At 36.9% G+C, this 21,724-nt stretch overlaps 1 protein-coding gene across 1 annotated transcript in view; it reads right to left on the minus strand.

Moving 5' to 3' along the window:
- Positions 1-21,724, minus strand: part of LOC140166212 (retinol dehydrogenase 14-like) — a 51,860-nt gene continuing 30,136 nt past the window's right edge. Inside the window, exons 3-8 of the mRNA XM_072189613.1 lie at positions 18,645-18,730; positions 9,108-9,561; positions 7,847-8,070; positions 5,294-5,444; positions 3,164-3,290; positions 1-1,727 (exon numbers count right to left, since the gene is read on the minus strand). Of these exons, the coding sequence (XP_072045714.1) occupies positions 1,196-1,727; positions 3,164-3,290; positions 5,294-5,444; positions 7,847-8,070; positions 9,108-9,561; positions 18,645-18,730 (1,574 nt within the window). The 3' untranslated portion in view covers positions 1-1,195. The remainder of the gene's footprint in view (positions 1,728-3,163; positions 3,291-5,293; positions 5,445-7,846; positions 8,071-9,107; positions 9,562-18,644; positions 18,731-21,724) is intronic.

Genomic DNA, 21,724 nt, shown 5'->3' on the forward strand with positions numbered 1-21,724 from the left:
ATATTATAAGCCTATTTCAGGATTTGACATTCACTTCTTCGAAGCTGCTACAATTATAGCAATAAATAATATTATAGGATTTCTGACATTTATGTTTTTTGGGAGTTAAACAAAAGTTTCTTGGAAACTGATTATTTAAAAACAAAAGCCAGTGAAAAATTCAAATTTAGTGTTCTGAGTATTTGAAAAAGAATAAGCAAATGGCATGTTTTACAGGGAAGCATGTACAAAGGAATAATAGGAGCTAATAGGTTAATTTGATTAATTGAGGTGATACTTTGGATTGGACACTCGGTCAAATTCTTGAAGGAACCACTTGGTATATTACATGTTGGTATGTTGGCTTATTGGCAGTTGGCAAAGTAATGAATAATCAATAATTGATAACAGAAATCCTTTGTTATCAAAAACAATCGGACATGAAATCATGTATCCTTCAGCTCCATTGTTAAGGGGCTGTGCTATAATTATGAGCCCTAGGGCAGATAAAAGTGGGGGAGGGAATTGGTTGGCAAATAAAAAGGGCTGGTCGGAAAGCAATGTTTGGCGCACATTTACGGGGCACCTTCTAACCCCAAACATAAAAAGCCAGAAAAAGCCACAGCAGCAAAAAATTGTGAGTGCAAGTATTCCATGTGATTGTGTCATCATGCAAAAGCACAATATGGGCACAGAAAGCTTGGCTGGCCGAGTTAATCCCCCATGGCAAGGTCTGGCCATCCGTTTGTCTAGCACCCAAGGGGTCGGGGTGCAAAACAACATCCAAGAAAATTAAAATGCTCTTCATCTTCTTCCTTCCTTCTCCACCAAAAAGCTTCTTTTGGGTTAAATAACATTATGCTCTAAAAAGGCAGTATAGAAGCATTCAATATATAGGGCCTACATTCAATATAGACTATTTAAGGTTTGCAAACTGGGAAGCAAAAAATTTGACAATGTGGAAAGGGGCATCCAAATGTTTTTGGCAGGCTGGGGGTACAAGCAATTTTTGGAAGACCAAGGGGGTGCAGGACAAACAATTATTGACACACAACTTGAAAGTTTTACCTGGGGGCTCATAATTATTGCACAGCCCCTTATACTAGTAGATTAAATACCAGGTTTCAACTTTGTTGCCTAATTTTGGTTGAAATGTCAAATATTGAGAATCTGTAAGCTCACAGTTTATAAGTCTCTGCTAAGGCAACACTTTCATCTATTCCCCTTCTCCATCTTCTTGACCTTTATCCTCATCACCTTTGACCTCTTCACTTTTGACCTCTTCCTCATCTGTTTTTGTATCTCCTCCTTCATCAGTTGGACTTTGATCCTCAGACTCTTCCTTCTTCTCCTCCTCCTTCTCATCAACCTTTGATTCAGATTCTGCTTCTGGTTTAGCCTCTATATCTTCTTCCGGCTTTGACTCTACTTCTTCCACCTTAGATTTGTCATCTTCATCCGCCTTAGATTCTTCTACTTCTTCTTTTGATTCAGTCTTTTCTTCAGGCTTAGATTCCACCTCTTCTTCCGATTTTGATTTTGCTTCATCTTGTGTAGATGTTGGTTCTTCCGATTTGTTTGGTGTCTCTGGTTTGGTCTCTGCTTCTCCTTTGGCTTCATCTGTTGTAGGTGTGTCATCCTTGGCTGCTGGTACTGGTAAGTGAAGATCTTTCAAGAGATCTTCTGTGATGTGGTCTTTGATACAATCCAAACTATAATCCCATAGTTGCTCTTGCTTCTCAGTGTTTCTATTTAATAAAACATACATGAGAAAAATTATGTTTATATAGTTAGTATAAGAGAAGTGTAATAATATAATGATGCAACTTCCTCTGACAAGCATTTGTAACTGGGAACATTAAGGGAAGGGGTATGAACGTTTGGACAGTATTTATTGTGGGACATTAGCACACATCAGACATATCGAATTGCATTCTGATTACGAAGAATGGCCTTCTGATATCAAATAATTTTGATTTTTTGAAATTCGCAATGTAATACACATTTAATGGCAAATCATTAAAAATTGATATTTTTGATATTTAATAGTACCGTACTCGAAGTAAACTTTATACATCTGATGATTTCTACCTAAAGTGTATGTAGGTGGGATGAAAAGCCGACGATCAATTGAAAATTTTGACCTTTCGTATTGAAGATATGGATTATCAATTTATCGTCGGCTTTTCCTCCCAGCTACATACACTTTAAGACTATATCATTAAATTTATAAAATTTACTTCGAGGACTGTTATTTCTCCAAAATGTGAAAATATCAAATTTTAATAATTTGTCATAAAATTTGTATTATATCGTGAATTTCAAAAATGAAAATATTTGATATCAGAAAGACATTCTTCGTATTCAGAATGCAATTCGATAGGTCTGATGTGCTCTCATGTCCCACAAAAATGCTGTCGAAACGCTCAAAACGCTCATTCCAGTTCCCTTAACTCATTCTCATATATGTCAATAATTCTTATGATTTATGACTGCCATATTTGAAAATAGAATATTGTGAAGATTACAGGCCCTAGCTGACTCACTCAAAACAAAGCAGTGATGGCACAAGAAATGATGTTCTGTGAGGCATAGGGTGGGGAAGGTAAAGTTTAGGGGGACAAATATTTTTGAATTTCCATAAAATTATGCAATTTTGCTGCCCAAGTTTTCCATGACTTTTTGTTTAAACTGGGAAAATGGAGCTGCCACTGAACATGAGAATTGCCATGTTTTTTATCTCATATACCCCTTATATCACATACCCCTTATTGAGGGAATATGTTTCCCTAAAAAAGAGAAAAAAATAACAAAACAAGTAAGGTTTACCACTGACCTCATCCTTACTCCTACCTGACCTCTGACCCCTCACACTGGTTACATTTTTTTGCTGGGCAGGAAAAGTCTCATATGCATATTTTCCCTGTTACTTATTAATATTTAGCAAAACAGGGAACAGTACAAATCATCAAGTCTGAAGGTATTGTCATTTTGCAGGGAACATAAAAACTGCCTATAACTGTTCATAGATGTTATAATTGAGTGTTTGATTTCCCCAGCAAAAAAAAAAAAAAAACCCTTTAAATTTGACATTTTGTACTGTTCCCTGTTTTACCAAATGAGTAACATGCAGTGAAAATATAGGTAAGAGGTTTTTCCTGCCCAGCGACGATAAGATATATACCTTGCCAATGCTGATGCGTTTGCTACTTTACAGTCTTTCAAATAGAGAGCACTTCTACCATCATAGGATGTATCTAAGGCAGCTACCAATGACGTCATAGCACCATCCTCCACATTCCTCTTGATATCTACAATGAAACAATATTCAGGGGTTAAGGGATCAGATAGCAATGTTTGCAAGGTATTTTTGTGGGACATGAGAGCACATCAGACACATCAAATTGCATTCTGAATACGAGGAATGTCCTACTGATATCAAATAATTTTGATATTTTTTTTAAATTCTCGATAATACAAATTAGGAATTTCAAATAGGAAATTATTAAAAATTGATATTCCCGCAAAAAATACATTGCTATCCGATCTCTTAATGCAAGAAGGCCCATCAGCAATAGTTGCCTGGTGTCATATGTGTGTAATATAGAGAGCAGAAATGGTCAAATGTCTATAGGGCAGCTATTTATTGCAGATAAGGCCTCAAAATACTGTGTAAAGCATGACATATTTTGTGTGCATGAAAATTTCATGGGTGCAGTTGATTCACAAAAAATTTTCATCAACACAATTATTTTTTACTATAATAGACCTTTAAGGAAATGCACAATGCACAAAAGTCTAGAATACTGAATTGCTAAATAGTTCCAAATGGTTTTCCCTTTAAAAAAAGTAATTAGAGTATAGTGTTGAATAAAGTTGGCATTAGGCTACCAAAAAGAAAAATGTGTTCCATGGGCTCTGACTGATACAGACTTTGTGTTATGGGGAATTTATTATATTTTTAGCTGAATTAAATTAAAAACATTTTGGTTTTTTTTTTAGTGATTTTGATTTAATTTGTTGGAAAAAATCCAGAAACAAATATTTGCCAGATTCTGTTCAGAATTTTCAAGCTTTCTGAGATTTTTTAGGGTCATCAAGCCTCTTCCAGAAAAAAAAAACCCTCGCCGACACTATTTCCAAAGTCCAAAGTTTTTTTTGTCTTCTGATGGGTATTTGGGTGACATACAGATCCAAGGTGAAAGGGTCTTTGTGTGACAGTACTCAGTACAAATGACCATAAGGGGACGTGCGGCAAATACATAGCATTTTCAGCCTTTTGGAATATCAATGACCCTTTTTCTAGGAAAATAGTCCAATTTTGCCTCACTGTAGCCAACATTTTTTAAATGTCCCCAAAATTTGGAGAAATTTTTAAAAATTTGTGTTAAGGGATCTGGAATGAGCGTTTTGAGCATTTACGACAGTATTTTTAGAGTGGGACATGAGAGCACATCAGACATATCAATTGCATTCTGAATATGAAGAATGTCTTTCTGATATCAAGTAATTTTCATTTTTTGAAATTCACGATATAATACAAATTATTAAAATTTGATATTTTTCACATTTTTGATATATAACAGTCCTCGAAGCAAATTTGATAAATCTAATGATATATTCTTAAAGTGTATGTAGCTGGGAGGAAAAGCTGACAATCAATTGAAAATTTTGACCTTTCATATTGAAGATATAGATTATTTTCCCCAAAAGACCTAATTTTGTTTGGTATTTTGGGAAAAAAAAATCCATATCTTCAATACGAAAGGTCAAAATTTTCAATTGATCGCTGGTTTTTCATCCCACCTACATACACTTTAAGTATAAATCATCAGATTTATAAAATTTACTTGAGTACTGTTAAATATCAAAATATCAATTTTAATCATTTGCCATAAAATGTGTATTACATTATAATTTCAAAAATCAAAATTATTTGATATCAGAAGGACATTCTTCGTATCCAGAATGCAATTCGATATGTCTGATGTGCTCTAATGTCCCATAATAAATACTGTCCAAACGTTCATACCCCATCCCTTAAATTTGACCGAAAATGTTGAATTTTGGAATATCAATGGGTCCAAATTTCTTGAAAAATTGGTATATCGATGGGCCCCTTTCAAATTCTCAGCAGCACACCCTACCCAAACCAAACTTGATAAATAAATGAGGTCATTGATAAATAAATGAGGTCTTTGAAAAAGGGACCTTACCACTAAACTCAACATAATGCAAGTGTGGGCTGAATGATCATTTTGTCCATTACCTAATATATTGAGAATACATGGGTTATATGACATTTTTTACTTACGTAAAACTTGTGATACCGATTCAACAAAGCTGTGCAATTTAGAATCAGCACTCCCTCTGGAAAATTCAGAATCTACATAGCCAGGGTGAACAGAAAAGATGCTGATTCCCGAGTCCTTGAGTCTGCGATTTAGTGCATACATGTTCATTATCTGTAATGGGAAAATTTATTTTGTCAGTTCAATTTTCATGTTCTGTATAACAATACCAGACCAGACCAAAAAAAAACCCACCTCAATTAAAGGCCCATTCAGTGATTTACCGTACAAAATATTTTGTCAACAATTGTATTAAGACGGATTTGATCACATTATCATGTCTTTGCATAAAACATGTAAATAACCTGAAAGTGCGGTACTTGTGACCCATCACATCAAAACTGACCACTTGTCGGCTGGCTCCATTCTCAGATAACAAAGAAAATATAAAGAAATAAAATGAAATTTGAACTTGTTTTGCCTCATATTAAATTTGTGTACCTGATTTCAACAAGATATCAATTTAAAGCTAAAAATAGCAGTTTATCCAAGGTTTTTATTCTTCATTTTCATTTCTGAAGACAAGTGGTTGGTTTGATGTAATTTAGTTTAGTTTAGTTTAGTTTAGTTTAGTTTAATACCTTTATTGCACAAAATATCAAAATGCGGTTTGTGGTGCAAAAGGGCAACCCAGAACAGGCACGCAGGCCCACTGGATGGGGGCCCTTATACACACACCAAAATAAAAGAACTAAAATTACACAGTACATAATTATAAACATATTTAAAAAACACTATAAAATACATTAAAAATACAATATAATACTAAAATTGAGTTGCCAAATATAGGGTAAAGACATCGCATAATTCAATAAACATTAGTGAAATTGCACAAGGTAGGTAAACTGATAAGTTCACAATTTGCAAATGTTCCCCCGCACAAATCCAAGAACACCTCAGCACAAAGATCCCCTTCACACCCCAATGACGCTCTGCACCACACTGTAGCACCATATCAAATTGACTGATCTACTCTCACACTCCTCGTCTGATTCCTGCTGGAACTTGACGTTGGTGGCATCAATTTGAGAAAGTACCACAGTGCAGCACGAAACGCCACTGAGGCATGCCTAAGACCTCCATACCGAAGCATTTCCGGACATGTACAGAAGAAACATTTGCAAATTGTGAATTATGAACAATCCTGATGAAATTATTTATGGATACTGACAGGTGAATTTGAGATGTAGTAATTAAGGAGCTCGGATTTGAAATATTTGAAAATTTGAACGTTCCTAACGTCAGCAGGGAGGTTGATGTCACATTTTATGATTGGGCTCGAGGACTAGAATTGAAGCTGGGACCAATATTGATTGATCTGTGACGTCTTGAAAAGAGGTCTATATTGGCATCGGCTGGTTAGCTAGGGTTATTTTTTTTATTGTTAAGTGATAGTTTACCTTAAGGGCTCGGATAGCAATGTTTGCACAGTATTTTTTCTGGGACATGAGAGCACATCAGACATATAAAATTGCATTCTGAATATGAAGAATGTCTTCTGATATCAAATAATGTTGATTTTTGAAATAAAATTATGTGATATAATACAAATTTTTAAGTCAAATTATTAGAATTCAATATTTTTTTATATTTTTTTGATATTTAACATTCCTCGAAGTTAACCTTATAGATCTAATGATATGTACTTAAAGTGTATGTAGCTGGGAGGAAAAGCCGACAATCATTTAAAACTTTTGACCATTTCGCAGTGAAGCCCGGCCCCCCCCCCCAACTCAACACAAAATTTGACAACCATGAGAGTTACCAAATTGCGCGGAAAAGGGGCAATTGTTTTACCAGTAGCAAGGACCGCGAAATTGGCAAAATAGGGGGTATTTAATTTGCACTGTCCGTGAAATTTGACAGTGAAATCAGCAAAATAGGGGTATTTGATTTGCACTGTGCGCGAAATTTGGATAAAATTGGTACTTGAGAAAATCCAGAAATTTTATGTCAATATTTAGTGTCATTGATAAGAGGTGTTTGAAATTCTAATCATTGAAAAGGGGTGTTTGAAGTTCTAGTCATTGAAACCACAAAAAAGGGGTTGTTTTTGGCCAAATTTTGTCCTTGATTTTGCATGAAAAAGGGGGGAAATTTGATGAAAAATCATTGCAAAGGGGGCCTTTGAAAGATTTGGTAACTCTCATGGTTGTCAACTTTTGTGTTGAGTTGGGGGGCCGGGCAGTGAAGGTACACATTTTTTCCCAAAAAGACCTAATTTTAGGACAAAAATGTGTAACTTTCAATACGAAAGGTCAAAAATTTCAAATGATCATCGGCTTTTCCTCCCAGATTAGATTTATAAGGTTTACTTTGAGGACTGTCAAAAATCAATTTTTAATAATTTGCTATAAAATTTGTGTTATACCACAAATTAAAAAAAAAAAATGATATCATCAGGACATTCCTCGCATTCAGAATGCAATTCTATATGTCTGATGTGCTCTAATGTCCCAGAAAAAATACTATGCAAACATTGCTATCTGATCTCTTAATATTGTGATTATTCTCACCTGATATACTTTAGAGTTGCCATAGAATTTGATCCTATCATATGACAATTCCCCTTGCATATTCTTCAAGTCAAACGTCCCAGATGTGTGGACTATGGATGTGAGGTTGATGATACGACTGTTGGGGTCACTTTCTCTCAACAATGGGAGAAGGTGAAGGGTCATCAGGAAATGAGATAAATAGTTGACTTGGAATTGAAGCTCAAAACCATCATCAGTTTTCTCTGGTTAAAGAAAAAAAGACAAAATGTAGGAAATAAATTTATTAAAATTTAAATACATTACCATTAACCCTAAACTGTTTTAAACAACACAAAACCACAGTTCACAAAGCATAGGCACCGGCAGGTAGCCCACGTGATGCGATTGCATCATCATGCGAACAGTCATGGTCACGGAAAGCTTGGCAGGGCAAGCTACAACCCCATGGCAAGGTAGGCCCATGCACGTGTCTGGCACCCAAGGGGTTGGTGGTTCAAAACCGCACCTGAGAAAAAGAGTTTTCTCTTCCTTTTATTTTTTTTCTTCCTTCCTCCTTTCCTTCCCTTCACCAAAAAGCAGCTAGGGCGTTAGGGTTAAGAACCCAATTCGGCAGCTTAGATGTTTGCAACGGTTTCGTTCATTTAAAACTACGGGGATGTACTTACAAAAGTAACTTGATTTTTTTCTGGAAAGAAGCACTTTTACTATAAAAATTATACTTAAACTGAATAAGAATGAGAATAAAAGATAGGATTTTGTCTTTTGCCTATCCAATATCATGTCATAATGGATGGGCTGGCCCATATTTTCATCGTAGTGCGGCGGCATCCACTACTCAAAATATTGGCCAGCCCATCCATTATGACATGATATTGGATTGACAAAATCCTATCTTTTATTCTCTAATTAATTGACTTTTGCACAAAGAAAATTACATTACAATTAAAACAATTGCAGGATTAAAATAACATAAAGAAGTATTTTGCAATCCTAGAATCCTCTTTTTATGACAAAGCTTATTCCCAAAATTTCAGTTGATTCCCATTTTGTGTTTGTGTGTTATGCATGATTATGTGTACACTGCTCCAAAGACAATGTGTTGTAATTTCGTTTATGTATACCAGAATGTAATTGGAATTTCACATTATTTTTGCTAAACGAATTAAACTGCAAGAATTTTTCTGTACATAAACATTATGTAGCCACAAGTTTCCAGTTATAAAAATCTGTGGATCACGAAATGCCCTTATAACAACAAATAACAAAGAGTTTCACTTACGAAATGGTACCAGTCCAAGCCCAGCATTACAAATCAACACATGCAGTGGATATCCCTTAGCTTTATAAGCATTGATGAACTCCATAGTAGATGCTAATGATGCCAAATCAAGCTTCATAAACTCAACCTTCAAAGGCTGGACATCATCAGCAGCATCATCCTCTGGAGGTGGTGAATCTTCTTTGTCCGCAGAGGCGATAGGTTCATTCTCTTCTTTGGCTTCAGTTGTCTGACCTTCTGCTGAGGCATCTCCAGTATCTTTGGTTGCTGAGGCTTCAGCAGTGTCTTTGTCACCAGAGCCTTCTCCTGTTGTATCTTTGTCTCCTGTTGCTGGTGGTTTTGGTGTGTCTTTGGTTGCAGCAGGTGGTGGGTTAGCCTTCTTTGCGGCTTCGTCTTGTGTCTGCCTTTCTTGTTTCACTTCTTCCCGATGTTCCTTTTGCATCTTCTCTAACGCCTTTATTAAAATGACATAATGTATGCAAAGTTAACAAGGCTATCATGAGTCGGGGTTAATATGAATCATTTTGGAGGGATGTGACTGATGAGGACCGTTAACTCTTGAGATCATATTCCAAACACAATTTCTATAAGGATTACTTCAACTATATACCCATTTTGAGATGAACAATTTAGCACTTTAAGGTAGTACTGCACCCCTTGATAAATTTGTGACTATTTTTGCATTTTTCTCAAAAAATAATAACACACTGGTAAAAAAGTTATGTATATTATAGGGGCAAGGAATCCAGTTACTACACTGGAATTTCAGCGACTCAAGACAAGCGGTAAGTTATTTATGATAAGAAAAGAGGTGTCACTAGAATGTACCTTATATATAATGAACCACTTGTCTTGAATCACTAAAATTTTAGTGAAGTAATTGATTCCTTGCCCTGTAAGGGCTGTGCAATAATTATGAGCCCCGGGTAAAATTCAAACGGCTCGCCAAAAATCGCTTGCCCCCCTCTCGGCCCGCCAAATATTCTTTGCCCCCCCCCCCTCTCGGCCCGCCAAAAATTCTTTGCCCCCCCCTTATGCATGCCAAATTTTTGGGATCCCAATTTACAAACCTTAAATGGTCTATATACCTGTTATGGCGCAGCGAGCAGGAAAATTTGCATATTTAAGCGTTTCATTACTGTTTTCCTAAGCCTTTTAGAACGTTTTATTAAAAGGCGCCCCATGAAATGTGTGCCAAAAATAAACCCCCCCTCTCAGCTTTCCAAAATTGCTTGCCCCCTTTTGGCTCGCCAAAAATTTCTTACCCCCCAATTTTACCCTCCCCCAGGGCTCATAATTATTGCACAGCCCCTAATATACATAACTTTTGTTACCATAGACTATGCCATAGTCGATTTTTGATAAATAGTCATTAATCATGATGAAAGGATTCAGTTGAACTCGAAATTATACTGATATTTATTACATCAAAATACTAGTATAAAATTGTTATGAAAAAGTTTATATAATTATATCAGTGACAGTAAAAGTAAAGTATACGTAGGCTTATATTATTGAATGCAACATATCATAATGTCATAATTATATTGGTACTTCAATACTGAACAATTCTGATTTTAGAATCTACCAGTTTTATTAATCACGAAAGTCCGGGTTAAAAATCGACTATGGACATTGCATTTCCCGGGTTGCATTTTAAACGGGACTTTGATCGGGCAAAGTCCCTAACACACACACTGTCAATCATACTTGTTTATCAATCCAATTTAACCGCACGCACAAAGCTTGGAAGTACAAGCATAGTACAAGACACGCTCATGCACCTACTGGGAGTTTAATGTTCCCGCCAACACAAAGGCCGCATAGTTGTGTACCATGTAGTTATTAATGGTTATGGCAGGTGCCCGGAGGATTTAAACCATAACGAGATATGGGCGACCAATCACAAGCCAGATCCATTTAAAGATGCATTACATCATGGCCAATTTTAGTAGGCCAGAAACCGACAATCTCATCCATAGACAGCCGTGTTAAGCATGCAAACCGCAATCCAAAGTCAGTAGTCCACTTGAGAAGCTAACAAACAGAGGGGGTACGGAGACTGAAAAGATCAGTTGTGAAAATCTATCAATTGTGCACAAATGAATTAAATCAGAGTTTTAAGCTTAAATGCAATAACCAGAGTATGCACAATGGACAAGTGGACTATGGAGTAGTCTATTGTTACCAGTGTGTAGTTATTTTTTGAGGAAAATGCAAAAATAGTCACAAAATTTATCAGGGGGTGTAGTACCACCTTAATGCATCAGACCTATGTCCCAGACTTTTTAGCATCAGACTCATGCGTATTGGAAGTCTAAAAAGCTACCCCCTGAGGTGGCACATCACCAATGCCTCATATTATGTGAGTACCCCCTAACCAGTAAACATTAATAGGTAAATTTTCACGGAAAATTTTTCTGGACACGTGACCAATGCGTATCAATGTGAGTGTAACCTCGAGCCTGATCTCTGACCCCCGGCGGTGACCTCGCTATTCAAGTCTTAGTAATTTTGAATTGGAATAGTATTTTTGACTGCAATTTTGATAGAAATTTGTGCATTGCAAATTTATTGAATATTATGTTATCTTAATTTTTTCACAATATCATCAAAACGTAACTTCAAAAATATCTACCTACGGAAAAAAAAATTTATCAACGGAAACTCTTACCATAACATTATTAACTTGCGACAAGTAACTTATTTGCATCAAAGGAGGAATTCTTCCTATTCAAATACGATGGAAGAACACCCGCTGTGCTCGGGGTCACATTCCATAATGCTAATGTCTGCGCCCATAGGTGTCACGTGTCCAGAAAAAAAAGGTGATATCATGTCTTTTGTCGTTGCAATGACCATCTTCCCGCCTGGTTCGGAAAACATGGCCATGTCACTGCAGAAATGAACTCATATTAAAAACCTCGCGTCGAGGTTTTCCAAAGTTTAAAAAATAACGGTTAGTTAATGAAAAAAGAAGAAGTGAAATTTAGCAACGCGACAAGGTTTATTTGCCCGTAATAGAGTTCTATTGAATTCGCTATTGTAACCGCTATTGTATTCTATTCATAAAAACTACTGCAAGAATCGCGGCATACACAGTTCTTGCTGGTCACTACCGCCGGCGGCGTTTCGCATTTATTAAAATTCAAAATGATCGGATACTCTTACAATTATAGACTTATACCCGCTTTTTATATAATATTAACAAATTGCAATTATGAAAACTAAAAACTTTTAAAGTGAAATATATTTACCATCGAAAATATATCATACTTAATTGTATATAATCTATGTTGAACCCTGAAGTGCCCAATTATATCAAATGGAAATTCATACTAGCACCTATGGGCATCTGTCGATGTATAACAATGTTAATCTTTCGTTCATGCTTCACACCTAACTTGTTTATTTACACACTGCACGCAAGAAGCATATTGGAAAGGCTAGCATCGAGCGATGGCATAGCGGCGGTAGATGCAAGTATGAACAACATCATTCAAGCGTTTAATCCCTTATAACCTTTAGGTCCGAGAAGTGTGAAAGTTTGTGAATGATGTTCTCTATACGTCAGTGTAGAATCATCGTATGCAATTTCAACCGCAGTAGGCATATTATTAGGCATGTCCACTAAAAATTGAAGTATTTTTAAATTGATTGAAACTTATTGGATGGGAATTGATGAAAGAAACATTTTGGCGTTTAAATAATCTTAATCGGACGTTTCATTCCAGAGATATGGCCTTTCGAGTGTCACGGTTTTATATAGGGCTGCTAGAACATGTTAAAAAGTTAAAGTCCAAAAGGAATACTAACAGAAAGTGCAACTTTAAGGTACTTTTTCTTAATGTATTTATTAACTATCTTATCTGGAACATTATATTTGCTTATAACAACATGAAAATAAGATCATCCTGAAAATTTAATCGATTTTGTTGACATACAACAAAAATATAAGACCTCAAAACCCATGGTTTGTTTGGTGAAACCTCAAGCATGATCATAGATGGCCGCCATGGAAAATATCTCCATAGAGGAGATGAACAATAAGTGCATTATTTCAAATGAAAAGCGGTAGTCTTAAACATTGTTCAATCTTTTAAGGTCAGCACATTTTATCTTCAAAATTATTATATTTCATCATGGCATAAGTTTGGTAACATTAATCACTACCAATTTTGAGAAATTTGCTCCAACTCAAAAGTTATCTTTACTACATTGAGCAATACACTGTGTGTGCATGAGCCATGATGGTCCCCGGTTTTTATACTCCCTATGAAATGGACATGGTAGTGAGAAGTGCACGGGAAGTGCATGATTTGAGATGGGCATGTAGGCTTAAACATTCTTACACAAATTTCTTAACATCCTACACATTTTGTCTTAATAAATAGTTACATTTTATGAGTATGTAAGTTTGCTTGTCTGATTCACTCCAAATTCGGAGATAATTGCGTTTGAACACATGATGCACGGAATGGTGTCACTTCAACCTGTTGTAGTTCTCATCTCATTAAATTTTTCATTAAAAAAGTTGATCTCTTCATGCAGGAAGGTCCTCTCTATTTACTGACCAAACAGGAAAAAGTTTGGTTAATGTTTTCTGGTGGAATCAGGAATTTCTTGAAACACCCTGATATAGGCCTACATTTGGATCAAAACAAGTATGTACGCCATTTAACAGGCCTGGGATTTCTTGTATCGATCAGTTTCTCCATAGACAATACGTGTGTGAGTGCACGCACACAGTAAATGAAAAATCGTTCTAGTGGAAACTGTATTGAGAGTGGGCATCCCTAATATTATGACACAATAATCCATTAATTACTCGGACTAGAATCCAGAACCCACAGTCTTTTGATAGTGGGTGGTTGTGTAAATATTTTCTAAACACTATAAAAAGACAGCTTTGTACTATACCAGAGAAAAAAAAAGCATCAATATCTACCAAAACGTAAAAAAGGGCAAAATTAAAAAAAAACATTGTGAAGGTTTTCACCCTTTTCTAAACTTGGTCCCATTTATCACACTAACCGCGAAATGTGGATATCAAACTAGTTTGCCCCACAAGGCTTCAAAATATCACTAACCGTGATATATGGATATCCAACTAGTTTGCCCATGCAGGGCTACAAAGAACCACTAATCATGAAATATGGATATCCAGCTAGTTTTCCCCAGAGCTTCAAAAACCACTTACCGCGAAATATGGATATCCAAGTAGTTTACCGCAGGGCTACAAAGAACCAATAATCGTGATAATGGATATCCAACTAGTTTGCCTCGCATGGCTACAAAGAACCACTAACCGCGCAATATGGATATCCAACTCAAAAAAAGTATCAATATCTACCAAAAAACGTTTTAAAACGCAAAAAAGGGGCCAAAGTTTAAAAAATCTTTCCTGTGTGGCTTTTCACCATTTTTTAAACTTGGTCCCATTTATGAAAGTTTCTAAAGACCCATACAGAGTCATCTATACCTGTTGGTTTTCTTAGTTGTCAGTGTTTATTTCGTAGAGTAAATGAATTAATGTTCGTGCGTGATTGAAGTATTTCTGATAGACGTTATAATGTATTTTGATTTAGGAAAAAGTAGCAAATACTCACTTTCTTACATTTTTCATCGTCATGTTGGATTCTATTTATTTTATTTTATTTATTTATTTATTTATTAGACTCTATACACTGGAGATTGCACAATATCATAATAACAGTTAAATATAAAATAGCAAAATACATTCTGAAAAGATTACAATAATATACATGTTTAAAATACTTAATTAATACCAGTGCAGAGAATGGGACGAACAGGTGCGTATCACCTCTAAGACCATCCCACCTCAAGACCAAAAATAAGCCGCCCATGCCCAGTCCCTCCCCCTTTAAGTAGACCTGCACATAGTGCAGCTACATGAAAAACCACGCACGTACTGTTGGCTTCGAAATTTGAATCAAATTTTGAGTTTAAAAAAGAACCGCATGAGTTTTAAAAATAGAAAAAGATAAAGAAGACCTAGTACTAGGAGGAAGCCGATTCCACAAAGATACAATGCGGTTGAAAAAAGATGACTTGAATGCCTCAGTCCTACAAAAAGGAACCTTAAGAAGAAGAGGAGCAGTAGATGATCTAGTGGTGGGATGCCCTTGTCCAGACCCAGAGTTGCAAAATTTGACATATTTGTCAATGTCCAGGTCATACACACCTGTAATACACTTAAAAAACAATGAAAGGTCAAGCTGTTCCCACGCATTGTAAGAGGGAGCAAGTTCAATTGGCACAAGCGCTCGATAGTCCAGATCAGGATAGTGCATAATGAATTTGGTAGCTCGCCTCTGGACACCTTCCAGGCACTCAACATTGTGTCTGGAGGTACCACTCAGAGGCAGCTACCAAACTCAAGATCACTCCTGATCAGGGCTAGATACAGGGCTTTGGTGACTTTCACGGGTGCGTTAAAACCTACAGTGCGCTTAATCAGACCCAATTTTCTATTGCACTTTTTGACTACATTGTTGATATGAGTATTCCAGTCTAGTTTTGAAGATATTTCAATACCAAGATCTTTAATGGATTTAACAGAACTAAGTTTAATGTTGTTCATGAAATAGTCAAAATGAAATGGTTTTCGTTTTCTGGTGACCGAAATAACTTGACACTTGGAGGGATGAAAATTTAACTCCCAGGTGCTGCTCCAATCAACAAGTGCATTGAGATCATTCTGGAGCAATTGGCAATCATTTAAACTGTCAATATTCACAAAACATTTAGCATCATCAGCAAAAAGGGCAACTTTGGTATTCTTGGCAACACTGGGCAAGTCATTGATATATAACACAAAGAGGAGGGGACCTAAGATGGATCCCTGCGGGACACCGGAAACCACAGGCAGCCAGTCAGAGTAAGTACCATCCACAACAACTCGTTGACGTCTGCCTGTCAGGTAAGCTCTAAAACCAACAAATAAGATCGGAATGGAAACCAAAAGAACTGAGTTTGTGAACAAGGAGGTCATGAAACGCTATCAAAAGCTTTGGAAAAATCCAAATACACCATATCGACTTGCCCAGAGTTGTCAAGAACAGAGTTAATGTCATGGAATACCTCAATAAGCTGAGTAGCTGTGGAGCGGCCCTTAATAAACCCATGTTGGAGATGGTAAATCTGGTCTTTGACTACAGGAAAAATAATATCAAAAATGGCACGCTCCATAACCTTACCACAAATACATAGTAATGAGACAGGTCTATAGTTACTGGCTTGCTGTTTGTCAGATTTCTTAAACACAGGGACAACGTTAGCATCAAGCCACTGGCTGGGGAGTTTACCCTCTGCTAGAGATACATTAAAGATATAACATAAAGGATATGCGATTTGATGGCAGCATTCTTTAAGCACTCTAGGTGACAATCCATCCGGACCAATAGCCTTTGATACATCAAGCTTTTTAAGGATCTTAAGCACCTTATCTTCCTGAATTACTGTAGTACCCAAAAGATCATGGTGACGGATGGAAACTGTAGGAAGACTAGCACGGACCCTAGGTTGAGTAAAAACAGAGAAGAAATAGTTATTGAAAAGTGTAGCTTTCTCACTGGGAGTGGAAGCTGACGTGCCATTGTGACTCACAAACTGAGGCAAGGATTTAGATCTTGTTTTGGATCGATAAAAAGACCAAAAGCGCTTTGGGTTGTCAGACAGCGTTGAACTAAACCCGCAATGTAATCATCATACTATGCGTGAGATCAGGTTTTTGAGACGATTGCGCAATTTCTAAATTTGGCCCAGTGGTTAGTCGAATCACTTTTCTTTGCACGCTTCCACGCAGTGTATTTCTTTTTCTGTAGATGCCGAACCTCTGAATCAATCCAGGCAGGACTTGTGCTGTCTTTTACTTTGACCTTAGGTATATTCCTGTCAAGGATGGAAACAAAAATATGAGTATAGTTAGACCATGCGGAATTGATGTCAATGGCATTATAAACCTCAGAAAAATCAACACAATTCAGCTCAGCTCTAATTTTGTCAAAATTTGCCTTCTTGAAATTGTAAACATGCCTGCTTATTGGTTTTAAGCGAACAACTTTGGTTTTATAGTAAATTCCAAAAGCTTGTGATCAGTTTGAAAAAATTCACAAGAGGTTACAACATCAGACAGTTTATCAGGCGTGTTTGAAAAAATAAGATCCAAAATGTTATCACAGTCAACCCGAGATGGAATAAAATTGACTTGGGTGAGACAATATGAATTCACGGAGTCAAGAAATTGACTCTCAGCATCAGATATATTCAAATTGTTTCTACAGCCATCTATCTTTGGCAAATTAAAATCACCAAAGACATGAATAATGTCAAAACAATCAGAAACACGAGATAAAGTAAAATGGAATCTGTTTGCAAAAAGATCAAGTTTGTAGTCCTGTGAGCGATAACATAAAATCAAGGCCATCTTCTTTGATCTGTTAGGTCTTAATTCAACAACAATTATTTCAGCATCAGATGGCTCAAGATCAATCCTCCGAAGAGACATGACAGATTTGTTTACACTACAGATTACACCACCACCACGACATTTCTTTTTGTCAGGTATTCTATCCTTACGATACAGTATGTAGTCTGGGTGGGAAACCTCAGCGTCAAGAATATTATCATTCAGTCATGATTCTGTGATGAGGACGATATCAAAAATCTTTTTACACAGAATAAAACCATAATCTCTTAATTTATTGCACTTTTTGTTGACAGTCTTAACACTCCTTGTGTTTATATACAGAGTTTTCAGTTCATTGTTTGAATCTGGACCAGGGTTTAGTTCGATATCACCACTGATTATGATCAAATTGACCCGAAAGGTTGCACAAGAATTTGAGTAGTACTGTAAAGGAGCTGTAAGTTTCTGTTTCTGGAAGTTCGGCATAGACTGGTATACTGCTTGAAAATCTGTTGTCCAATAGCCAATGTCGTGACTAGTATTGAAGTTGGTAGTAACAGTTGTTGATGTTGAAATGACAAGCAGTGTGATGGCGGCGAAATACATGGTGAAAAAATGGAACATGCTCACCTTAATAGACTGAAGATTCAAGAGCTTGACAGTTAGGGATGTCAGCCAGCAATTGTAGAACAACTGGTTTCAGCTCCAAGTCTGGTCTGGACCCAAAGTACTGAAGGAAGCTTAAGCTTACAGCTGTGCCTTATGTAGAGATGTAGGGCCTATATGCAGCAGGTTGACATACAGTCGATTTGCTAAGTATAATACTCCACTATTCTTTATATAAACACACAATATAATAAAATATACACCTTCTATAATGTTTTTGATAATAGGCCTACATACATTGATATAGCCTAAGTCATATTGCACTGCTTTCGAACAGTTTCAAAACTATTAAGTGCTAATTTTGTTGCATGGAAAAATTATGACCCGTTCTTTATGTTATTATGATTAAATGGGACCAAGTTTAAAAAAGGGTGAAAAGCCACACAGGAAAGATTTTTTAAACTTTGGCCCCTTTTTGCGTTTTTGGTAGATTAAATTACCTGTGTAGCTCTCTCCTCACTCCGGCATGCTATAATTACTCTCCCTCCCAGCTTGGCAATACCTTTGGCAGTTTGGTACCCAACACCTACAAAAAGTACAAAACAAGAAGACATATATGTTACAATTTGATTAATATCCATGTCATCTAGTGGGGGGGGGTACTGTGATATATTGTGGGGGGGGGGGGGGGGTCGCACTGACTCTTACTCCCCAAATAGGCTTTACAAATGGGCATACAACAGATCAAGACAATGGTAATAGCCAGGACATTTCCAGACCAGGGAGGGGAGAGGAAAGGGGGAACAGCAAGATCACTTTCAAGGGGAATAATTTGACATAAATGAGCACACAAGGTCTAAAAATCTCAAAAATATCATGGCAGACAGCATTCCACAGGGAGGAAGAGGCAGAGAAAAGATTAAGATTCAGAGGGGGGAGCACACCGACATCGCCTGGCTAATAATTATTTGGTGCAGCAGAGACATTAAAAGGAATACACGGGATCGATACATGTGAATTGCTATGCACAATTTTGATATCAGACGAAAATCTTCGGATACTGGGTTAGAAAATGATGAATATCTCCCGTAAATGATTTTTTCTGAAGAAACCAGATGTGGTCTCATACACTTGAAAATACGTGTTAAACAGATATGATAGTCGTTAGCGTGCGCTTTGAAAATTGGCCGTGCGCTTTGAACTCAAAATTTGACCAAAACTCTAATTTTATATTGCGTTGGTCCTGTATGGACTACAGCGCCGCAGCAGGCTATAGCGGCACTCACTCAAGTGGAGACAGTATAACCATTGACCGCAATGTCGTATACAAGCTTACTCACACAGCGAGAAATCAATTACCCGTCTATTGTCAGTAGCCTTAGTCAGGTCACTTCGCTAATTATGCATCTCATAAGGTCCGAATAAAATGGCCATGGGTGGCTGTGGATTCAACCTACCATGGTGATTTCTACCATGAAGATATCGGGGCGATGTCACTGTGGGGAGTCCCCCTTGCTATCGCCACTGGATGCAACTACTGGCACTTATTGTTTACACATCTTTGGCTCATAATAAAGTGAATTAGGGAACTTTTTAACAGGTCTGAAGGATGATGCACACTGCAAGTTTGTCTACTTCTCGTTCCCTTCTAGGACCTATAAAAGCTTATAAATCTGTTTCTTTTTGATCTTTCTATATAAAGTAGTATATGCATATTCTTCTTTTAAGCCCTGTCAGAGCAATTGTGCTCAAGTCCAGTCCCATCTGAACTCAAGTGTGTTTCCACACAAATTAATGTAACTTCAACTGATGCCATGATTGTTGTATGATGTTGCTTCAAGCATTGTTTTGCTTAGGTTCGTTGTCTGTGTGGCAGGTCACATGGGAGCATTAAGTGAACACGGAACAAGGGCACACGCCACAAGGGAACAGCCTATGGATACGAGGCCTTAAATTCAGTAATCAGTCTTGTCCATAATCATTGGAAACAGATATGGGTACCAATCATTTTGATAGTACCTGTACTCAAGTTTACCAATTCAAATACTTCAGATATTAATGATGCATCACTGATTGTGTTGAAATATTCAATTATGTAAACATAATTTGTAAACAGATAGTGACTATAATGTACACAACGTGCAGCACAAAGATCAAAGATCAGATTTTGTTCATTTTTTAAAATTTATTTATCAGATATTTCCTTTTCAATAATTACAGCTGAGTCAATTTGTCATTTGTCTCAGATTATCAGAGACTTCCTATGCCTAGTTTGTATAAATGCACCACCAAAAGATTAGCAATTGGTGTCAGTGGCGGCGCTACAGGGGGCACATGGGGGCAGGCCCATGACGCAGGATTTTTTGGGGGTGCTGATTTTGAAAAAGTGGACTTTTTTTTGCAAGGGGGGGCGATTTTGTGAAAAGTGGACTTTTTCCCCAAATTTGGACCTTTTTGACCAAAAAAGCGTAAAAACCTGATTTTTTGGCTCGCCACGCCGCAAATTATTAAATTTTGGGACTTTTGTAAACTTTTGCAAATTTATGCACGGGCCTGCATGGGGAAATGGCCCGGGGTCTGTACGCATGCATGACCAACAAAACAAGTAAAAAGGGGTGGTTTTTTTAGGCAAGGCAAGTTAAAAAACTCTGATTTTCAAGAATAAGGGTAGTTTTCCAAAACTGAACAACTTGTTTAGGGTACCTTTTCCAATTTTTGGTAAATTACGAGTCCAAAAGGGTACATATGTTGCATTTTTACTAGCCAAAAACTCACTAGGGGGTAAATTCTATATTAAATTAACTTATTAAGGGGCTAAATTTGCTGGTAAAACTGGTTTAGGGGGTGTTTGAAGAAAATTTGGTCACACCTGCGTACCCTGTCATATTTGAGTGGCTCCCCGGGGGAAATGCCCCAGTCAGACCCCCCCTGTGCTCCCAGTAAAAACACAAAATTACAATAATTTCCACTTTTTGCAGCAATTTTGCTCAAAATTGAAATTCACTTTGTCCCAACCCCATGCCCCCCTGAAAAATTCTTGGTGCTGCCACTGATTGTATAGGCTGATTTTATTATAATATTTCATGTCTATTTCATAAAGCATTCCTTGTAAATTGTTATCCCATCATTGCCTGCTATAGGCTACACTCTTAAAATGATCTACTCATTTTTTAATATAAACTTGTCAAATTTGACCACTGAAACTATTCAGATAGGGACATAATAGATTACCTTTCAAAATGAATCAGATACTTTCATCAAAATGACGAGAAACTCATCAAATTTGTTAAGAATGCCATGCCATTTTAAACAATGAATAGGTTCTTGTCAAAAATGACCCAATGTATCAAATTTGAGTAGTGTGTCATGTCAAAAATGACCCAAAATGGTTTTGGTCAATTTGGAGGGGATGCGTGGCTATGGGCCCACCCCTCACACACCCAAAGTCCCACCCACTGCACCATCATGACCATCGGCAATTTGGTCCACTATCAAAAGACAAAATAAATTCCCAATCCTACATGTGGCATTTATAATGACAGTACCACTTGCACGCAGACAGTGGCAGAGCCAGGAATTT

The sequence above is a fragment of the Amphiura filiformis genome, chromosome 12 (assembly GCF_039555335.1).
Source record: "Amphiura filiformis chromosome 12, Afil_fr2py, whole genome shotgun sequence".
Lineage (NCBI taxonomy): Eukaryota > Metazoa > Echinodermata > Ophiuroidea > Amphilepidida > Amphiuridae > Amphiura > Amphiura filiformis.